This window comes from Callorhinus ursinus, unplaced genomic scaffold, assembly GCF_003265705.2.
Source record: "Callorhinus ursinus isolate GAN/ISIS: 27379988/994484 unplaced genomic scaffold, GSC_fseal_2.0 scaffold36, whole genome shotgun sequence".
Taxonomy (NCBI): Eukaryota; Metazoa; Chordata; class Mammalia; order Carnivora; family Otariidae; genus Callorhinus; species Callorhinus ursinus.
In genome coordinates this window covers 9,277,815-9,294,326 of record NW_027397098.1, presented here as the reverse complement: position 1 = coordinate 9,294,326, position 16,512 = coordinate 9,277,815, and the positions used below count along the sequence as shown (strand labels likewise).

Sequence of the window (16,512 nt, the reverse complement as noted above, 5' to 3'; positions counted from 1 at the left end):
ATGGTTAAGCGTCTGCCTTCAGCTCAGGTCATGATCTCAGGGTCCTGGGATCGAGCCCTGCCTTGGGCTCCCTGCTCAGCAAGGAGTCTGCTTCTCCCTCTGCCTGCCGCTACCCCTGCTTGTGCTCTCTCTTTCTCTGTCAAATAAATAAATAAGTCAAAATCTTTAAAAAACAAAAGAGAACAAAAGATGAGCTCTTAGTGAGTATACCACTCACCCGGTTCCGGAGCACTGGAGACCAGTGAGTTACCAACGGGTGTCAGTGAGCGTGTTTGATAAAGCAACGGTGAGCACGGGTAATCACAGTAAGAACAGTTATCTGGGGTTGGTGAACACAGATCTGCTATCCTCCAATGAGAAGGGTAACTGTTAGGCCTCAAGTTCATCTACTGCAAGAACCTTGCGACGCATAACTGAAACTGAGCTGACCTGGGGCTGCGCACTATCGTATATATTCTAAAGCTCACTAGTGACAATAAGCCCTATGACTTTTTGAATCATTGGCTTCTTTGTCCTTTAAGTGAAAGGCATGAATTTCTCAGAAACAGCCGGCATCACCCTTACATAGCACTCTCACCCACCCAGCGAGGTGGGGGGCATCTTGGATTCATCCTGCAGGTGACATGTGAGGTCAGCCCACAGCACTCCAGTGTTGGGTTCCCGCCTTCTTTCCAATTGAAAGTGAATTTGCACTCCTCACCTTGTTGGAAAAATCTCTATTGGTCAATCTTCAAAGGGTTATTTGAATTATCTAAGGATATACTGCTTATTCCCCGGCCTTCCAACACCAAGCCCCAGATAATGATGTTCCGTACGACTTGGAGAGTGCGGATGGGTGGGGGCGAGCAGGTATGGCGCTAGAAGGAAGGTGCTCCAGAGAATAGCAAGGGAGGGAGTGTGTCTCCTTTCCAGATACGCAGGCTGGCCACGCCTTAGACTGTGTCCTAACCATACGCACCATTTTCCTTGCAGAGGTCTGCAGAAAGACTACCGAACAGATAGAGTGTTTGGAACGGAGGTCTCCTGTTGGTTTGTGCACAACAGTGGAAAAGGTTTCATTGATGGGCATTACAAGGATTACTTCGTGCCTCAGCTTTATAGCTTTCTCAAAAGGCCTTAAAGATTGATGGCTTTGGAAATTATCTGTAGGTACAGTTTTCCCTGCAGTCATTCTTCGGTCTGAATAATTAAAACACTACGTCATGGTGTTTTTTAAAACCTGTTAATACATCTGAAGAAAAATAAATTCTTTGCAAAGAAGATTTAGGATTTTGTTGAGTTTTCCGATGTTAAGAGGTGTTCATCAAGGTCATGCAAAGGAGAGCGGCTTTGGCAAGTCAGCCTGGCCTCCGGTCGGAGCCCTACATTTGGCATTTACTGTGATGATTTCATTAGTCTCGAGTGTCAGGTCCTCACCCTTGCAGGCTGAGCACATTTTTACACTGTCAGGTACATGGGATGTTCATTTCTGAGAAGGTGATTTGGCAAACATCGCGTAAGAACGGGGAAGTTCCTTGATCTTAATTATTCTGTGGCTATAAACACTAAAGCCCTGTCACCAGCTGTTGGGATAGACTTGCCAAGGTACCTGTGATGGCCCAATATGGTTAGCAAGGATTCCCTCCACAGCGTTGGCCTTAGAAGTCCTTTTTAGTCCATGAAGCCTGTGTAAGTCAGGTGCTCCAGAGAAACAGAAATACATATGTGTATGTACACACACAGGGAGAGAGAGAGATTTATTACAACAATTTGTTCCCATCGTTACAAATGCTGGTAGTTTCAAACCTGCAGGGTGGGCTGACCGATGGTGCAGGAGAACCAGGGAAAGCCGATGTTTTTGTTTGAAGGCCATTAGGCAGGAAGAGTCAGTGTTGCCGATGAAATCCACAGGCAGTCAGCGGGAGCGTTCCTGCTCACGGCGGGGAGGGTCATTCTCCCTGTTCTGCACAGGCCTTCAGCTGATTGGATGAGGCCCACTTCGGGAAGGCCATCTGTTCTACTCAGTCTATGATTTAAATGTAAATGGCATCCAAAAACACCTTCATGGAAACACCCAAAAGCATGTTTGACTAACTCTGTGGGTACCCCATGGCCCAGCCACGTTGACACGTAAAGTACACTGTCACAAGGCCTTAGTTCACCAACCTCTCTCTGTTCTCAAAGCCATTCTCCAAATAAGATATGATACAAATGGGAGGGGTCTGCTTATTAAATTACAATCTCTCCTAACAGGTCTGCCTCCCTGACATTATCCCAAGGTCACCTCAGAGATGGTGTTGCTCCCCAATTCTTCACATATTTAAAATCACTCCGGACATTACCTCACATGGCCGATTGCACACGGTGTTGATGTTACTATGAATCCGGAGACAATCCCAGTTCCAGATTCTCTGAAGCCACATGTTTCACACAGATTGAATGATCTTGAACACAGAGGCTTCCTGAGTATTCCTTGTAGACTTTTTGTCTGAGAGTAATGCCATTTACATTATTAAACCTTGTATGATTTGACTTCGTTTCAAAATAAATTTAACTAGCGAGTTATGTCCTAACAAAAGGCTAATGACATTTATAAGGCAGAATAAATAAACAATGAATCGGATGTCCTCATCATGTCCACGTTAATCTAGATCTTCGTGATATGGTGCCAATCTCATTCATTTTAAGTCTGTACTTTCCTTTGTCTCTAACTGCCCTTTAAAAATCAATTCCTAGAATTAGGATATATTTCCAAAGGCCAAAGTGGTAAAATTGCACTTAAAAAAGGTTTCAAGTTATATTTTTATGAAGCTTTCTCTCCATAATTTAGTAAAAGTCATTTTTATTTTAGAAAGTACACAAAACACTCTTTTTGTATTTGAACAATCAAGTGATTATCTTTTGACCTAATTGTAAAATATTAAAGAAATGTGATATTTCTAGAATCTGAAGGTGACTCCAGTGCTGAAGAGGCAAATGGCATTGCTTTTCAGATTCATCTATGGTTACCTATGATACATTAAAAAAGTCTATGACATCTTGCCCATTTTCTATTTCAAACATACTGATCTTAAAATGCTAATATTTAACACAGACTTCAAAAGTGGGTTCTTATAATTAATTCTGTTACTTGGTAACAATTTAGACCTTAAGACTTTTATGCCTTTAAGACTTATATACCTTTAGATATACAAGTTTAGCTCGATTCCTAGTATTTTATACGTGCTCTGTAGTTTTAAAAATAATAATGATGATCTTGGGATGTGCATTTATATGCAGGATATTGAACAAGGGTTCTATCAAATAAACTAGATTTAAAGTCAAATCCATGTTATTCAAATTATTAAAATCTTTATTAATAGCTGGTGTGTTGAATAATAAAACTAAACTTGTATTCATACTGTCCACATGTCCCCATTGAGACCAGTAATATGCCTTCTCTATATAATTAGAGTTACAAATGAATAATCAATTTTGAATTTCACATGAAAGAACCAAATTAACAGGGATAGTTGGAAAGGAAGAAACTCTTCCACTGTCTACCTCTTGATTAGTTTCTGAAAGTATTATGCTTTTAGCAATAAAGGAAAATAACCTGACAATTATCTATGTTATGTTTTCTTATTCTTTGGAGCACTTTGTAACCCGCTGGGAATTGGTCAGTATTTAATTTTGTATAGAGTAGTGGTATTCAACTTAAATCTCAGTTGGGGTATCACAGAGCTGCTATCTGTCATATATATTAATCATCTCTAGGACTTGTCTAGCCTAGTTTCAAAGCACTTTGTAAGTATCAATCTAAATGGTTTCCATTAAACCACGCAAATACGTGTCTTATTGTCAGGGAAATTAGAGCCCGTGTTTGAAAAAACAGCCTCTTGTCTCAGGTTGCATCTCTGTCATAAGTTTATATGTCTACTTGTGTTTTTAAGTTACTGAAAATCAATTTTCTAAGAGTTGGAAAATTGGCAATCCAAAGACATAACTGGGAAAAAAAAGAAATTAACGATCGTCTCAATGTATAGTAAAAACGAACTATGAATCAGGAGTTATTTTAGTACCTACCGGTGTGAGATATGCAAATCATTGTACCTGTTTATAGGATCACTTAATATCATAAAAAGTGGCATTTTATCTTCAGCCTTATCCCAACTGAAAGAGATATGTCACTCCAAAGACACTGTAAGATCACAGTAAAAGTTACCTGGCTGCCGGAATACATAAAAATGCTTAAATAATGCTCATGTATGCTGGGTACATAGAAATGCAGTAAGAATTTAGTAGTATTATTTTCATCACTTTTTCCACACTGGCCAAGTCTACAGTGGTGACTTTTTCTGGGATATCCATGTAGGAGAAAGAAAAATCAAGGATGTTTCCTTTTAATAGTATAATGATTCAGTTATCCACTTAAGGTTTCTGGGGGGCCCTTCAGTCAACCCTATAACCAACTTAACAATCAAGGCTGATTCATATTCTAATCCCGCGATTCTATTTTAGTGAAGTAGGAACTGAGGTGTATGCTGGTATCTGTTAATGAAATCTCTTACCGAGGCCCAGCAAAGTTAGGGTGGATTTTTAAGTTGCTGCCCCAGATTATCAAGTTTCTCTTTACCGGCCAATCATTTCATTTGAGTATCAGTTCACTGAACATTGTCAGTTCCTACATAACACACATCTTGGGGTCTATACCTGCTTCTCACATCTTAATCTCCAGCACCTACTGCAATGTCTTATTTACCAGAGGCACTAGGTAAATGTTTATTGAATGAATTTACTCAAGTATGACAACAAAATGGATACACAGAAGTAGACAAGAAGAAAAGCAGCAAAGAAGGCAATAGGATCCAATGGCATGCCCAATGAAGAAAACTCAGGGAATCTGGTTTCCCAAGACACTATTACCAATAATTTGATATGACCTCAAGTGATATGATGAAAAATAGCTTTCTAAAAAATGAGAGGACAAGCCATGTATTGGGAGAAAATATGTTTGCAAAAGACGTATCTGATAAAGGACTGTTTTCCAAAACACACAAAGAACTCTTAAAACTCAACAATAAGAAAATGAACAGCCCAATTAAGAAATGGGCAAAAGACTTAAGCAGACACTTCACCAAAGAAACACAGATGGCAGATAAGCACATGAAAAGATGCTCAATGTCATATGTCACTAGGGAATTGCAAATTAAAATAACAATGAGATGCCACTACACACCTATCAGAATGGCCAAAAACCAAAACACTGACAACACCAAATGCCGGTGAGGATGTGGAGCAACAGGAACACTCAATCATTGCTGGTGGGAATGCAAAATAGCGCAGCCACTGTGGAAGACAGTTTGGCAGTTTCTTAGAAAACTAAACATACTCTTACCATATGATCCAGCAATTGCGCTCCTTGGCATTTACCCCGAGTTGAAAACATGTCCACATAAAAACTACGCATGGATGTTTATAGCAGCTTTATTTATAATTGACAAAATCTAGAAGCAACCAAGATGTCCTTCAGTAGGGGAATGGGTAGATTGTGGTCCATCCAGAAAAAGAAGTATTATTCAGCGCTGAAAGGAAATGAACTATGAAGCCATGAAGAGACATGGAGAAAACTTACATGCATATAAGTGAAGGAAGCCAATCTGTAAAGTTTACATAGTGTACGATTCCAAATATATGACATTATGGAGAAGGCAAAACTATGGGAGACAGCAAAAAAAAAAAAAAAAAAAAAAAAATTCAGTGGTTGCCAAGGGGTTGAATTGTGGGGAGAGAGGAATGAATAGGCAAATCACAGGATTTTTAGGCTGGTGAAAGTATTCTGTATGATACTATAATGGTGAATACATTTCATTATCAATTTGTCCAAACCCACGAGAATGTACGATACCAAGAGTGATGCTAATATAAACTACAGACTTTGGATGATGATGACGCATCAATCATTATCATGGGTTCATTATTAACAAACGTGCCACTTTGGTGGGGGATGTGGGTAGTGAGGGAGGTTGGGTGTGGGGGGGGGACAGGGGATAGATGTGAAATCTCCGTACCTTGTGCTCAACTTTCCTGTGGGGGGGGGGGGAAGTCTATGTAAAGAAAAGTAGCTTGCAATGCTTTAAAAGGGGGGAAAAAAAAGTCCATATAAAACTTGATTTTAGGTGTCTGCACTTTGTGTAACATAACCACTACTGGGCTCTAAGAACTTATGGGAAAAAATGTCCTGTCACCTAGAATCATATTTTTGTGCTTCAGAGTTTTTAAAAGTTAAAAGTCACCTCAATTATGCCACTTTATTTCATTCTGAATTTCAGGAAGATGTTGGGGAAAAGAATAAAAATGTGGGAGGCAGAGAGGAAATATTTTTTCCTATGAAGAAAACCAGGGAGGTGATTCCAAACAGATTTGGGGGAGGCATGTGAAATCTGTCCCGGTTTATTTACCATTTTATTATCAGGGAGAACCTTCTCCCTCCTGAAATTCTTCGGTCCAGATTAATACCCGGCCAGGCCACAGACGTGTGGCTCCATTTACTGAACCTACGCCCACCACCACATCTGACACTTTCTATTATTTTCTGTAGTTCTCACAACAATCCTAAAAGGGCACATTTTTTTTTTTGACAATTCGTATATTAAAAACATTGAAATTCAAGAACATGATCTTTTCTAAGATTACATAGCTGGTGGAAAGAACAGCCAAGATTCTATCTCAAGTCTGCTCAACTCCGAAACTCAGTTCCTTTTCATGGGACTATGCTGTCAAGTTAGTTCAGAAACACTTGAATTCCTCCTGGAAGAATTGTGTTGGTGAAGGTACCAACATCATCCTATTAGTATGTCTTATGCTGCGTCTTCTGTTTCTGTTCACCAGCATATACTCTCCCAGCTTCTGGCTAGAGAATTTCTCACCTCTCCCTGATGCTACATCCAAGAGAGTTGGCCTAGGGGCTGGCACACAACCCAAGTCTGGCCAATCGGTATATTCCGACCCTTGCATTTGGAGTGATCTGTCCCAGTGTGGACTGGTTAAGACTCAATTCCAGTCTTCTGTTTGAACTGTGGGAGAAAGGAAGATGGGAAGCTGGAAATGCCAGCAGGCATCCTGCTGGTGTGAGGGGCTGAGAATGGAGCCAACACAGAGAAAGGAAGAGCCGCGGAGACCAAGCCCTGATAAGGCTGTTCACATTCTGAACCCCATTGGAAGCTAAGGTCTGCTTCTTTTGTCCTGTGACCTATACATTCATTTACCAAAAAAGATTTTGCTTTCATAACCCAACTAGGAGGTGGATTTCCTATCTTTTGCATCCTTAGTAATACACTGCTCTATTGCTTAAAAATGTATAGTTCAACATTGTCGATGGGATTGTAAAATGGTGCAGCCACTTTGGAACAGTCTGGCAGTTCCTCAAAATGCTAAACATGGTATCCCATGAGTTACAGTGAGACTCAGCGACTCCACTCCTGGGCGCTGAAAACGTTACGTTCACATTAAATCTTGTACCTGAATGTTCATGTAGCAGCATTACTCAGAATAGCCCCAAAGCAGAAACAGCCAAAATGGCCACCAACTGACCGATGGATTTTAAAAATGTGGCCTACCCATACAGTGGACTATCGCTCAGCAAGAAAACGGGAGTGAAGTATCGACACATGGCCCGATGTGGACAGACCTTGAGAACATGATGCTACATGAAAGAAGCTCGCCATAAAAAGACATGTATGATTATGAAGTGTCCAGAACGGCAAATCAGAGACCGGAAGTAGACTGGTGGCGGCCAGGGGCTGGGGAGAGAGAGAGGACAGGGAGTGACCATGAGCACATGCGGTGATGACAATGTTCTAAAAGTAAATAGCGGGGGTGGGTGCGCGACTCTGTGGATACATGGAAAACCACTGAATTGTACGCTTTAAATGGGTGAAATTATATGGCGTGTGAGCTCTATCTCTATAATAATGCTGTGACTCTATAGTCTGACTTCTTAAAATGTCATTATATATATAGTTTGCAACTTTACTACAGAAAATATAGAGTATATGAAGGATTTCCTCTATGATTCTAAACAGTCTTATATAAAACACTTTACAATAACATTCTTTTAATGAACATTAAAAAATCATTAAGGAAATATTACAAAGGAAACAAAAACAAGAACAAAATTACATTGTTTTGATACTTCATGAGACATAATTTGATTTTTCTATAAGCTTAGCTGAACAACTATACAGTAATATTTAAATAAATCCATCTGCTTTATACAAAAGAAACACCCTAACACAGTAGAGTCTCATAATGTCTTGGTGAACACCAATTTGATGCTTTAGGATTTTAATGTGTTAACAAATTTTCAAACTCAGGCAAGTTTTGAAATGTCTTCATATTGAATTCCTTCAACTCTGCGTCCTTTTAAAGGGCCCTACAAATTAAAACAATAGAAAAAAAAAAGATTAAAAACACACAGGGACTTAAAAAACAAGAAAATGACACTACACTTACAGATCTAAATGCGCCTTTTCCATACCCCTGTAACCCCAGTACGGTAGCTAACGTTTCTCTGCGACTCTGAATTTTAAACTTTTCTAGGGCATCCTCATCACGAAGTGCCGTGACTTCTTCAATGACATGTGAAATGTGTCATCACTACATGCTGTGGCAGGGACCTGCTGGTTGCTCTGTGTGTCCTCTGATCCCAGGATGCCTTTTCCCTGGTTCCCCGCGTGGGGAGGGGTGGTCATAAAATGGGAGCCCCAGCCACAGAGGGGAACGGAAGTGACACACGTGGTCCTCGCATGCGGCCCACCTTGCTCGGCCTTGGCCTGTGTGAAGCACATGGCAACTGTAAAAGCCACCTGTTGAAGGTGGTGGAGACACGAGCTGGAAAAATCCCGGGCTCACACATCGCCCCTTCGAGAAGAGCTGATCAAGCTCCCATCTTGATCTTCCTGATCAAGAACACCCATCCTGGACGTTCAGAAGGAGAAGTTAAATTCTACCATGTTTGTACCATTCGGGGGTTTCTTTTTAAAGAGCAGACAGTATGTTAAGCAATTCAGGTCCTCAAACATGTCTGTCTAGTTTAGCTCTGACAGCTCGGCTGGTCTTTATTACCGAAAATGAGCCCAACTTTAAATGTACTTGCTTTTTCTGTTCGTATCCAAAAGAAAGGAAAAGGGTTAAACTAGATACTGGGAAAGAACATCTGTCACAAAAGTGGATACAGCCTGGGAACAGAGAGGCACGAATGTGGGTCCTGAGCCCAGACTGACCAAGTTCAGATCCCACCTGCACAAGTGACTTGAGCCTTCGCTGCCCCACTGTCCCCGAGGGGGGACTAATAATAGGACCTAGGTTCCTGGGCTGTTGGGAAATATAAACGAGTCAATAAAGTGCTTAAAACAATATCTGGAACATAATAGGAGTATGAGCTCAATAATTCTTGGCTCTTATTATTAAATCTTTTGGTTAAAATTTGAAAGCTGGTCCTCTCTCCTGCAAAGTATAAAATGAGGATGATGATGATGATGACTCTAACCTTGAAGTGAGGTTTCAATGTTTTTCATTGTGAATCATACCTCCCCTTAACAATCCTTTTTAAAATGCTACTCTTTTAATATATAATAATGACTGTATTTAAAGGAAGTAAGTTCCCAGATGTAGCATGACAAAGAGTTGAATCTTTCATTATCAAGTACAAAGGCCTGTGGTCAAGTTCACTTTTCTCTCTCTTTTATTTTTTACAAAGCTGGGGAATGGGAAGGGAGCCAGTTCCTCGGTTAATTAGGCAAACAGGCTAAAAGGCTGAGACAGTTTTTGAACAATTTGTTAGCTACTTAAAAATCTGCTTAATAAATGAGTAAATTTCAAATATTTTGATACTGATCTACAATTTCAGATGTCAGAAATGATAAAAAAATAGCAGTAGAAATCCCTTAGAAAGTTTGTGTGTTTCATGGCAACGATGTGAAGGAACCATGGGGACACAGACCAGTGGACACACGCTCACACAAACAGATTATTTTTTAAATGGGGGCAAGCTGCAAAAGAAAAGAAAAGTAGTAGGTGGATTTCTCCTTTGAAATGTACGTGCTGCTTTGCAGTCAAGAAGGCCTTCCACGTGGGACCCCTCCCAGGCCCTGCCTCACTGCAGCTGTGTGTGCCACACAAGCTTGGGAAGGAAGAGCCGCTCGGGTCACAGCGAGGGAGGAAAGGAACGGGCCCATGAAAACCACACACTGTGACCCAAAGGGATCTGGACGGAACCTAGAATGCCCTCCGCAGTGATTAGCTGTTCTGCATTTCCCTGAGACGAAAGCATGAATTGAAGCAGGATCTAATTTGGATAGGACTATGCATTTAAAAAAGTGCAGGAGAATCATTTCGCCAAGGAAATACGAGATGTTCCATGACCTTATGCTGGCTGAGTCAGAGAGAAAAACTGACCGAGTTTTTAAAAAAACTCAATCTATGAATTTAGTCAGATCGGTACATTTCTCAGCACCAGGACAGATGCCTTTTCCTTTCCTTCCCTTACGGTTTATGTTCGTGAATACCAGTTTTTAAGTTTGTGTTGTCAGAGACAAAAAAAAAATGCTCAATTTACTTAAATGTGGTTTCTCTCATTCATATAAGGACCTACACCATTTTCCAAACGCAGTCCAGTGTTGGGTTCAGGTGCCTACAACCCCTTAACGCAACCCATGAAACTGGGCAGTTACCTGTCAGTTCTAGAGAGTGCTCAGGACGGTCATCACCCTCCGAGGGGTCTATTAACCCCCCAAATGCTAATGCTACAGTACTGGGTGTGAAAATAGAGGCACAGCACAGTCGTTTGCTGTTCCAAAATGCATTAGGCGGCAGGGGGTTAAAGCCCACTTTAGGCCTTTCCTTCTCCCAAGAAGACATCTCAGGCCTCACAGGGCCGCGCTCCCAGGCCTGTCAGTGAGCCATCCGTTCTGTCAATCAACACTTTTACTTGCACATCAGATTTCCTGAAATTACTTTACTGATCTCTGCTACCGTCTAACCCTTTATGAAAGAAGGGGAGACCTGTTTAAAATATTGATCTCTGGGGCTTTTCCCCCATTACTTCTGACTCTATATTCCCCACTAATTATACCATGCCAAATTGAGTTTTTTTTTTTTTTTTTTAAAGATTTTATTTATTTATTTGACAGAGAGAGACACAGTGAGAGAGGGAACACAAGCAGGAGGAGTGGGAGAGGGAGAAGCGAAGCAGGCTTCCCGCGGAGCAGGGAGCCCGATGTGGGGCTCGATCCCAAGACCCTGGGATCATGACCTGAGCCGAAGGCAGACGCTTAACGACTGAGCCACCCAGGCGCCCCCCAAATTGAGTTTTATATTAGATGTGAGAGAAAAAAAGTCAGGATGTGAAACTGTACACACTGCATACAATTTTATAAAATGCCAAGACTGGAAAGGAACAGATCAAAATATTAAAGGGGGTTATCTGGCTGGGGGATTATGGGTAATTTTTAAAGCTATTTGTATTCAATTGTCCTTTTCAGGTTTTACACAATGAGTATTGCTATAGATTGAATGTGTCCCATCCAGAATTCATAGTTGTGACCGAAAGCCCAATGTGATCGTATTTGGTGGCAGGGCCTTTGGGGAGTGATGAGGTCGTGGGGGTGGGGCCCTCATGAATGGACTGGTGCCCTTATAAGACCCCAGAGAGCTCCTTTGTCCCTTCCACCAGGTAAGGACATGTGAACCAGGAAGCAGGCCCTCCCCAGACACTAAATCTGCCAGTGCCTTGTTTTTACATTTCCAGCCATCAGAACTGTGAAAAGCACATTTGCTTATGAGCCACCCAGTCTATGGCATGCTGTTATTGCAGCGTGAGTGGACTAAGACACATATGCATTTCTTTTGAAATCAGAACACAAAATACTTTACAATGGCAGAGTCATTACAGAAACTAAGCTGACAGATTTCCATATAGGAGAGAAGACAAACAAAAAACCCAAACAAAAAACCCAGACTCTAAAATAAAACAAAGACCAACCCAATGAAAAAGAATTCTGGCACATTTTTAAAGCATTTAGAAATTTCTTTGTGTCAATGTACGTACAGTTTCAATGACTATAGTAGCTGAGAAGGTCTTCTCATTGATGGATTCTAAGATGCCTTCACTCCCTCTGTAGCCTCCGTTTAAAACGAGAATTCTTTTTCCTACAGTAGAAAAGAATATCACGCTGAATGCACAGAAATGTTCACTTTTTTCTTCTACTTTGTTACAGGAAAGTGCAGCTACACTGAATGAACATAACGAAAACCAAAACCCCTCTTAGAAGTTCTTCATCATTTAAGAATTCTGTAATATTCTAAAGGAGAGTTTACAGATGCCTTGATCACTATTAACATTCTAAGACTCCCTATGGTTTTTTTCACTTCTTTGTCAAAGGGATACGTTTTAACTTAGATTGCAAGGAGTAGGAGGTACTTGGGGGAAATGTCTACAGTCCAGAAATAATCAGAAAAAATTTTAGCTTACTTTGGCTTTTTTTTTTTTTTTTTAAGAGATGGAGGGTGTGTGAGCAGAGGGGGAGGTGCAGAGGGAGAGAGAGAGAATCTTAAGCAGGCTCCACACTCAGTGCAGAGCCTGACATAGGGTTTGATCTCAGGCACCTGAGATCATGACCTGAGCTGAAATCAAGAGACAGACACTTACCCAACTGAGCCACCCAAGTGCTCTACTCTGCCTCTTTTTAAAAATCATAAGATTGGAGTGCTTGGGTGGCTCAGTTGTTGGGAGTCTGCCTTTGGCTCGGGAAGCCTACTTCTCCCTCTCCAACTCCCCCTGCTTGTGTTCCTGCTCTCACTATTGCTCTCTCTGTCAAATAAATAAATAAAATCTTTAAAAAATAAATAAAAAAATAAAAATAGGATGGTTTGGCAGTTTCATAAAAATTTAAACACATCCCACCGTTAGTGAACTATTCTACTTCTAAGTATTTTCCCAATAGAAAAGAAACCATATGTCCATATAAAGACTTGTATGTGAATGTTCTTGGAAGTTTTATTTGTAACAACCAAAAAACTGTGACCAACTGAAACGTCTATCAAAAGGTGACCGAATAAACAAAAAGCGGTACATCCATACAGTCAAACACTACTGAGTAACAGAAAGAAGTGAGCTATGTATACACTTGGCAACATGCGTGAACCCAAAATAATTATGCTTAATGAGAGATGCCAGACCGAAAAACAGGACACGTAGTATGATTTCAGTCATGTAAACTTCTAGACAGGAACTCATCTATAGTGATGGAAAGCAGACAACTGGTTGCCCCGGGGGACATGGGAGGCACGAATGGAGGGGTGGCAGGGAAGAATTATAAAGGAAAGTGATAAAACTTTGGGGGGTGATGGGTACATTCATGATCTCGATTGTAGGGATGGTTTCAAGACAGTATTCACGGGTTAAAACTGATCAAATTGTGTACTGTATACGAGTGCGGCTTACTCTGTGTGTCAATCACATCTCACTAAAGCTGAAAAAAAAAATTTTTAAGCCATAAAGTTGAGTTTTATTTTAGGGGGAAAGCATAAAGGATCCGGTAAGTGGAAGTTTTAGAGTCTAACATCGCCGTGCTAGCAAGGATAGTACTGTGAAGTCTGGGTCAGAGGCAAACAACTTAGGTATAGCAGCATTCATACTAGATATTCGGAAGCACAATTAAGGAAAAGAGAAAGCAAAACAATACAGACTTTTACTTTACTATCTCAGGTAGCTAGAGAAATATATTCATAATAACTGTAGTACGATTAATTTTTTTTTCCTTGTGAGTTTGTGTTTTGCTTCAGAAAAGAAAAAAAAAAAAAAAAAAAGAATCCCAGGAAGGGAAAATTGATTCAGCCACAAAATAGCTTTCATAGAGGACGGGTAAACAAACTACCGTGTCACCTGAAATGAAGCGTATCAGTTACACCAGCAGCTATATATTTCTAGAATGGAAATCTGTGTCTGTAACTATCAAGTATCGTCAAGAAACTACGGTTTTAAGGCTAGGATCACTCATTTTTCGATAGCATACACATTAAACGGTCTGCAAAAAGATTTACCTGGTGCTGGAATTACTGTTTCTAAATGAGTCTGGTCAAGTTTCAGCTTGTCTCCAGAGTCAATCATCTTTACAACAGCTGTATATTTGTCAATTACTTCCTGTCATGTGAAATCAACACTTTTACAATAGCAGAAGTGCACACAAATTTCAAAGGACAGAAATAGATAAGATGAAAACAAATGAAACTCCAGTCAAAAGGTAAGTACTGTAACTCCTTCTATAAATGACACTATTTTATAGATTCCATACATGACTATTCATTCTAGGCTTCTTTTTAACTTTTTTAAAATTTTATTACGTTTTTAATTCCAGTAGAGTTCACACACGGTGTTAGGTTAGTTTCACGTGTACAATATAGTGGTTCTATGCTTCCTAATAAAGAATTCAATTCAAGGCTTAGTGAAGGTTTTCGTCTGGAGAGAATAAAGGACTGGTTGGTGATCTTAGACTACGACTTCAACAAATACAGTGAGAGGAAAAATGCCTAGCTTCAAGTACAATAGAAGGGCATTTCTGCATGCACAATGCTGGGTTCCAGAATGGAACTATTTAGCAACGGCAAAGACAGAAAAGGACTGGAGCATCAAACTTTAACTTTTAAAATCCTAGAACAACTAAAAGTTTCTTGGGCAAAACACAAGGAAGTCCTCCTTAGAACTGCGGGGACATAGTTGTCTTGCCCATCGTTAACGAAGAGGATGTGTCTCACTGATTGGCAAGGCACGCAGAGTGTTTAAGCTGCACCCGTGGGATTTCGTACATACTATTTGCTCCAGTAAGAAAGCACACCAAAGTGAAATATAAACTATGGTCGCAAAGGAATCATTTTCCCACCAATTATGAATTCCGCTTTCCTTTTATGGAACCATCAAGATCCTGAGATACAATGTTCCTGCCCCGAGGACGTGATTTTTCAGGACTATCAAAATGGCTTGACTTGGCCAGGCCCAGCTCCTTCCACAAATTCCATTCACAGCCTCCCGTCCTTACCTTCACAACACCCTTTTTCTTATGATACTTCTCTCCGAGTTTTTTGGTTATAATTTTCACGATGATTTCCTAGAAAATAACAACAAAAAAATAAAGAGGAAAGGGAACACATAAGTTAGCGTTTCGGTTTTACTCCTTCGCTTTAAACCACGTTCACCAAAAATCATAGCAAAACATAACTGCTCTGCTAAATAAGAAATTTTGGAGTTCTAAGGCTTCCCAATTATGCAAAACATTCCCTTAGTGATCTTTTATTTCTTCTTTCTCCCTTTATTCAACATGGTTACCAAGAGGTAAAAAAAAAAAAAATACCTGTCTCAAGGCTGATTTCCACACTGAAGGTCTCTTGAAATCTAGGACTTTTTATCTGTCAATCTCAACCCTATTAATCCATGTCTTTCACAGATAGCTTCTTTCTCTCTCTCCACTCAAGGAAGTGAAAAGGGCCAAAGATATTACACTGTTGGTGTTCACTGCTGATAAAACCTCAGAAGGCAGGTCTCACTGAGAATTGCAAGGAACTGAGTCTTTGTGCTTATGCATGACATTTTCCACAGTGTTCTTTTCTCATTAGGCTACTCTGAATTTTTGATACAGACAGGATTCTTCAAGATTAGCTCCAGCTAAAAGTATCATTATTCTGAACATCTAATTCTCAAATGGGAGAGAAATCTGGGCTTATTTCATATTAATGCATTTTGAGTTTGCTTCTTTATCGTCATTTTCCTGATTTAGATTAGCTGTCTAATGGCTGATCATGAAAATTCATTCTTCTGACTTAATGCTATAGTCACTGGAGTGATTCTGTATTTGCTACTTCAAGTGAATGTAACAGAGGTACTAGATGGGTCACAAGTAAGCCAGGCTAAAAATTTTATTAATCAAAATTCAATAAGGACTTTGTAGGGAGGATATATTATAGCAGAAAAACACGTTTAAGAGAAAACGTGAATGGTCTTATTCTTAAGCCTCTATTCTAAGAATCTAAGACTTTCTAAATGAAGCCAAGTAATGCCAAAACAGCTTCTCTGATTTAGCCAGAGTATTTCTGGGCTAAATTTCTCAAAGGCCCTCATGGGTACACACTTAAAATTTGAAGCTAACTCATTACATCATTGGGCTTACTGACACTTGCTCACACAATAGAGCGGTTCAACAAAATACTTCTTTTCTGAGTTTAAACAGTAAAGCTCTCCAGTCTATCTGCATGGACTGCTGGTTATTTTAACAAACATATTGACCATTTCAACATAAGAGACACACTGAGTCATCAAAGCACTGTTGGCTGATCCTCACTTTTAATGTAATACTCTGTTAGTAGGGAACTAGGAAAAACATTTGAATAATTTATTATAAGAGAGAATTATCAAACAGAAAATATAATTGAACTGAACGTATTACCAGTGGTAAGAAAATTTTTGGACTAAAACTTGGAATGCTTTCTCTATCTTTTTTTCTT

At 40.0% G+C, this 16,512-nt stretch overlaps 2 protein-coding genes across 4 annotated transcripts in view; one reads left to right on the top strand and one right to left on the bottom strand.

The window, feature by feature from the left end:
* The window catches only part of ITIH2 (inter-alpha-trypsin inhibitor heavy chain 2), a 34,920-nt gene extending 33,660 nt beyond the window's left edge, over positions 1 to 1,260 (top strand). For both annotated transcript variants that reach the window (XM_073879940.1, XM_025853476.2), the window contains one exon: positions 973 to 1,260. In XM_073879940.1, the coding sequence (XP_073736041.1) occupies positions 973 to 1,120 (148 nt within the window). In that variant the 3' untranslated portion in view covers positions 1,121 to 1,260. The remainder of the gene's footprint in view (positions 1 to 972) is intronic.
* A 6,797-nt stretch (positions 1,261 to 8,057) lies between these two features.
* The window catches only part of KIN (Kin17 DNA and RNA binding protein), a 32,768-nt gene continuing 24,313 nt past the window's right edge, over positions 8,058 to 16,512 (bottom strand). For both annotated transcript variants that reach the window (XM_025853472.2, XM_073879935.1), the window contains exons 10-13: positions 15,054 to 15,122; positions 14,062 to 14,161; positions 12,068 to 12,168; positions 8,058 to 8,392 (exon numbers count right to left, since the gene is read on the bottom strand). In XM_025853472.2, coding sequence (XP_025709257.2) covers positions 8,330 to 8,392; positions 12,068 to 12,168; positions 14,062 to 14,161; positions 15,054 to 15,122 — 333 coding nt within the window. In that variant the 3' untranslated portion in view covers positions 8,058 to 8,329. The remainder of the gene's footprint in view (positions 8,393 to 12,067; positions 12,169 to 14,061; positions 14,162 to 15,053; positions 15,123 to 16,512) is intronic.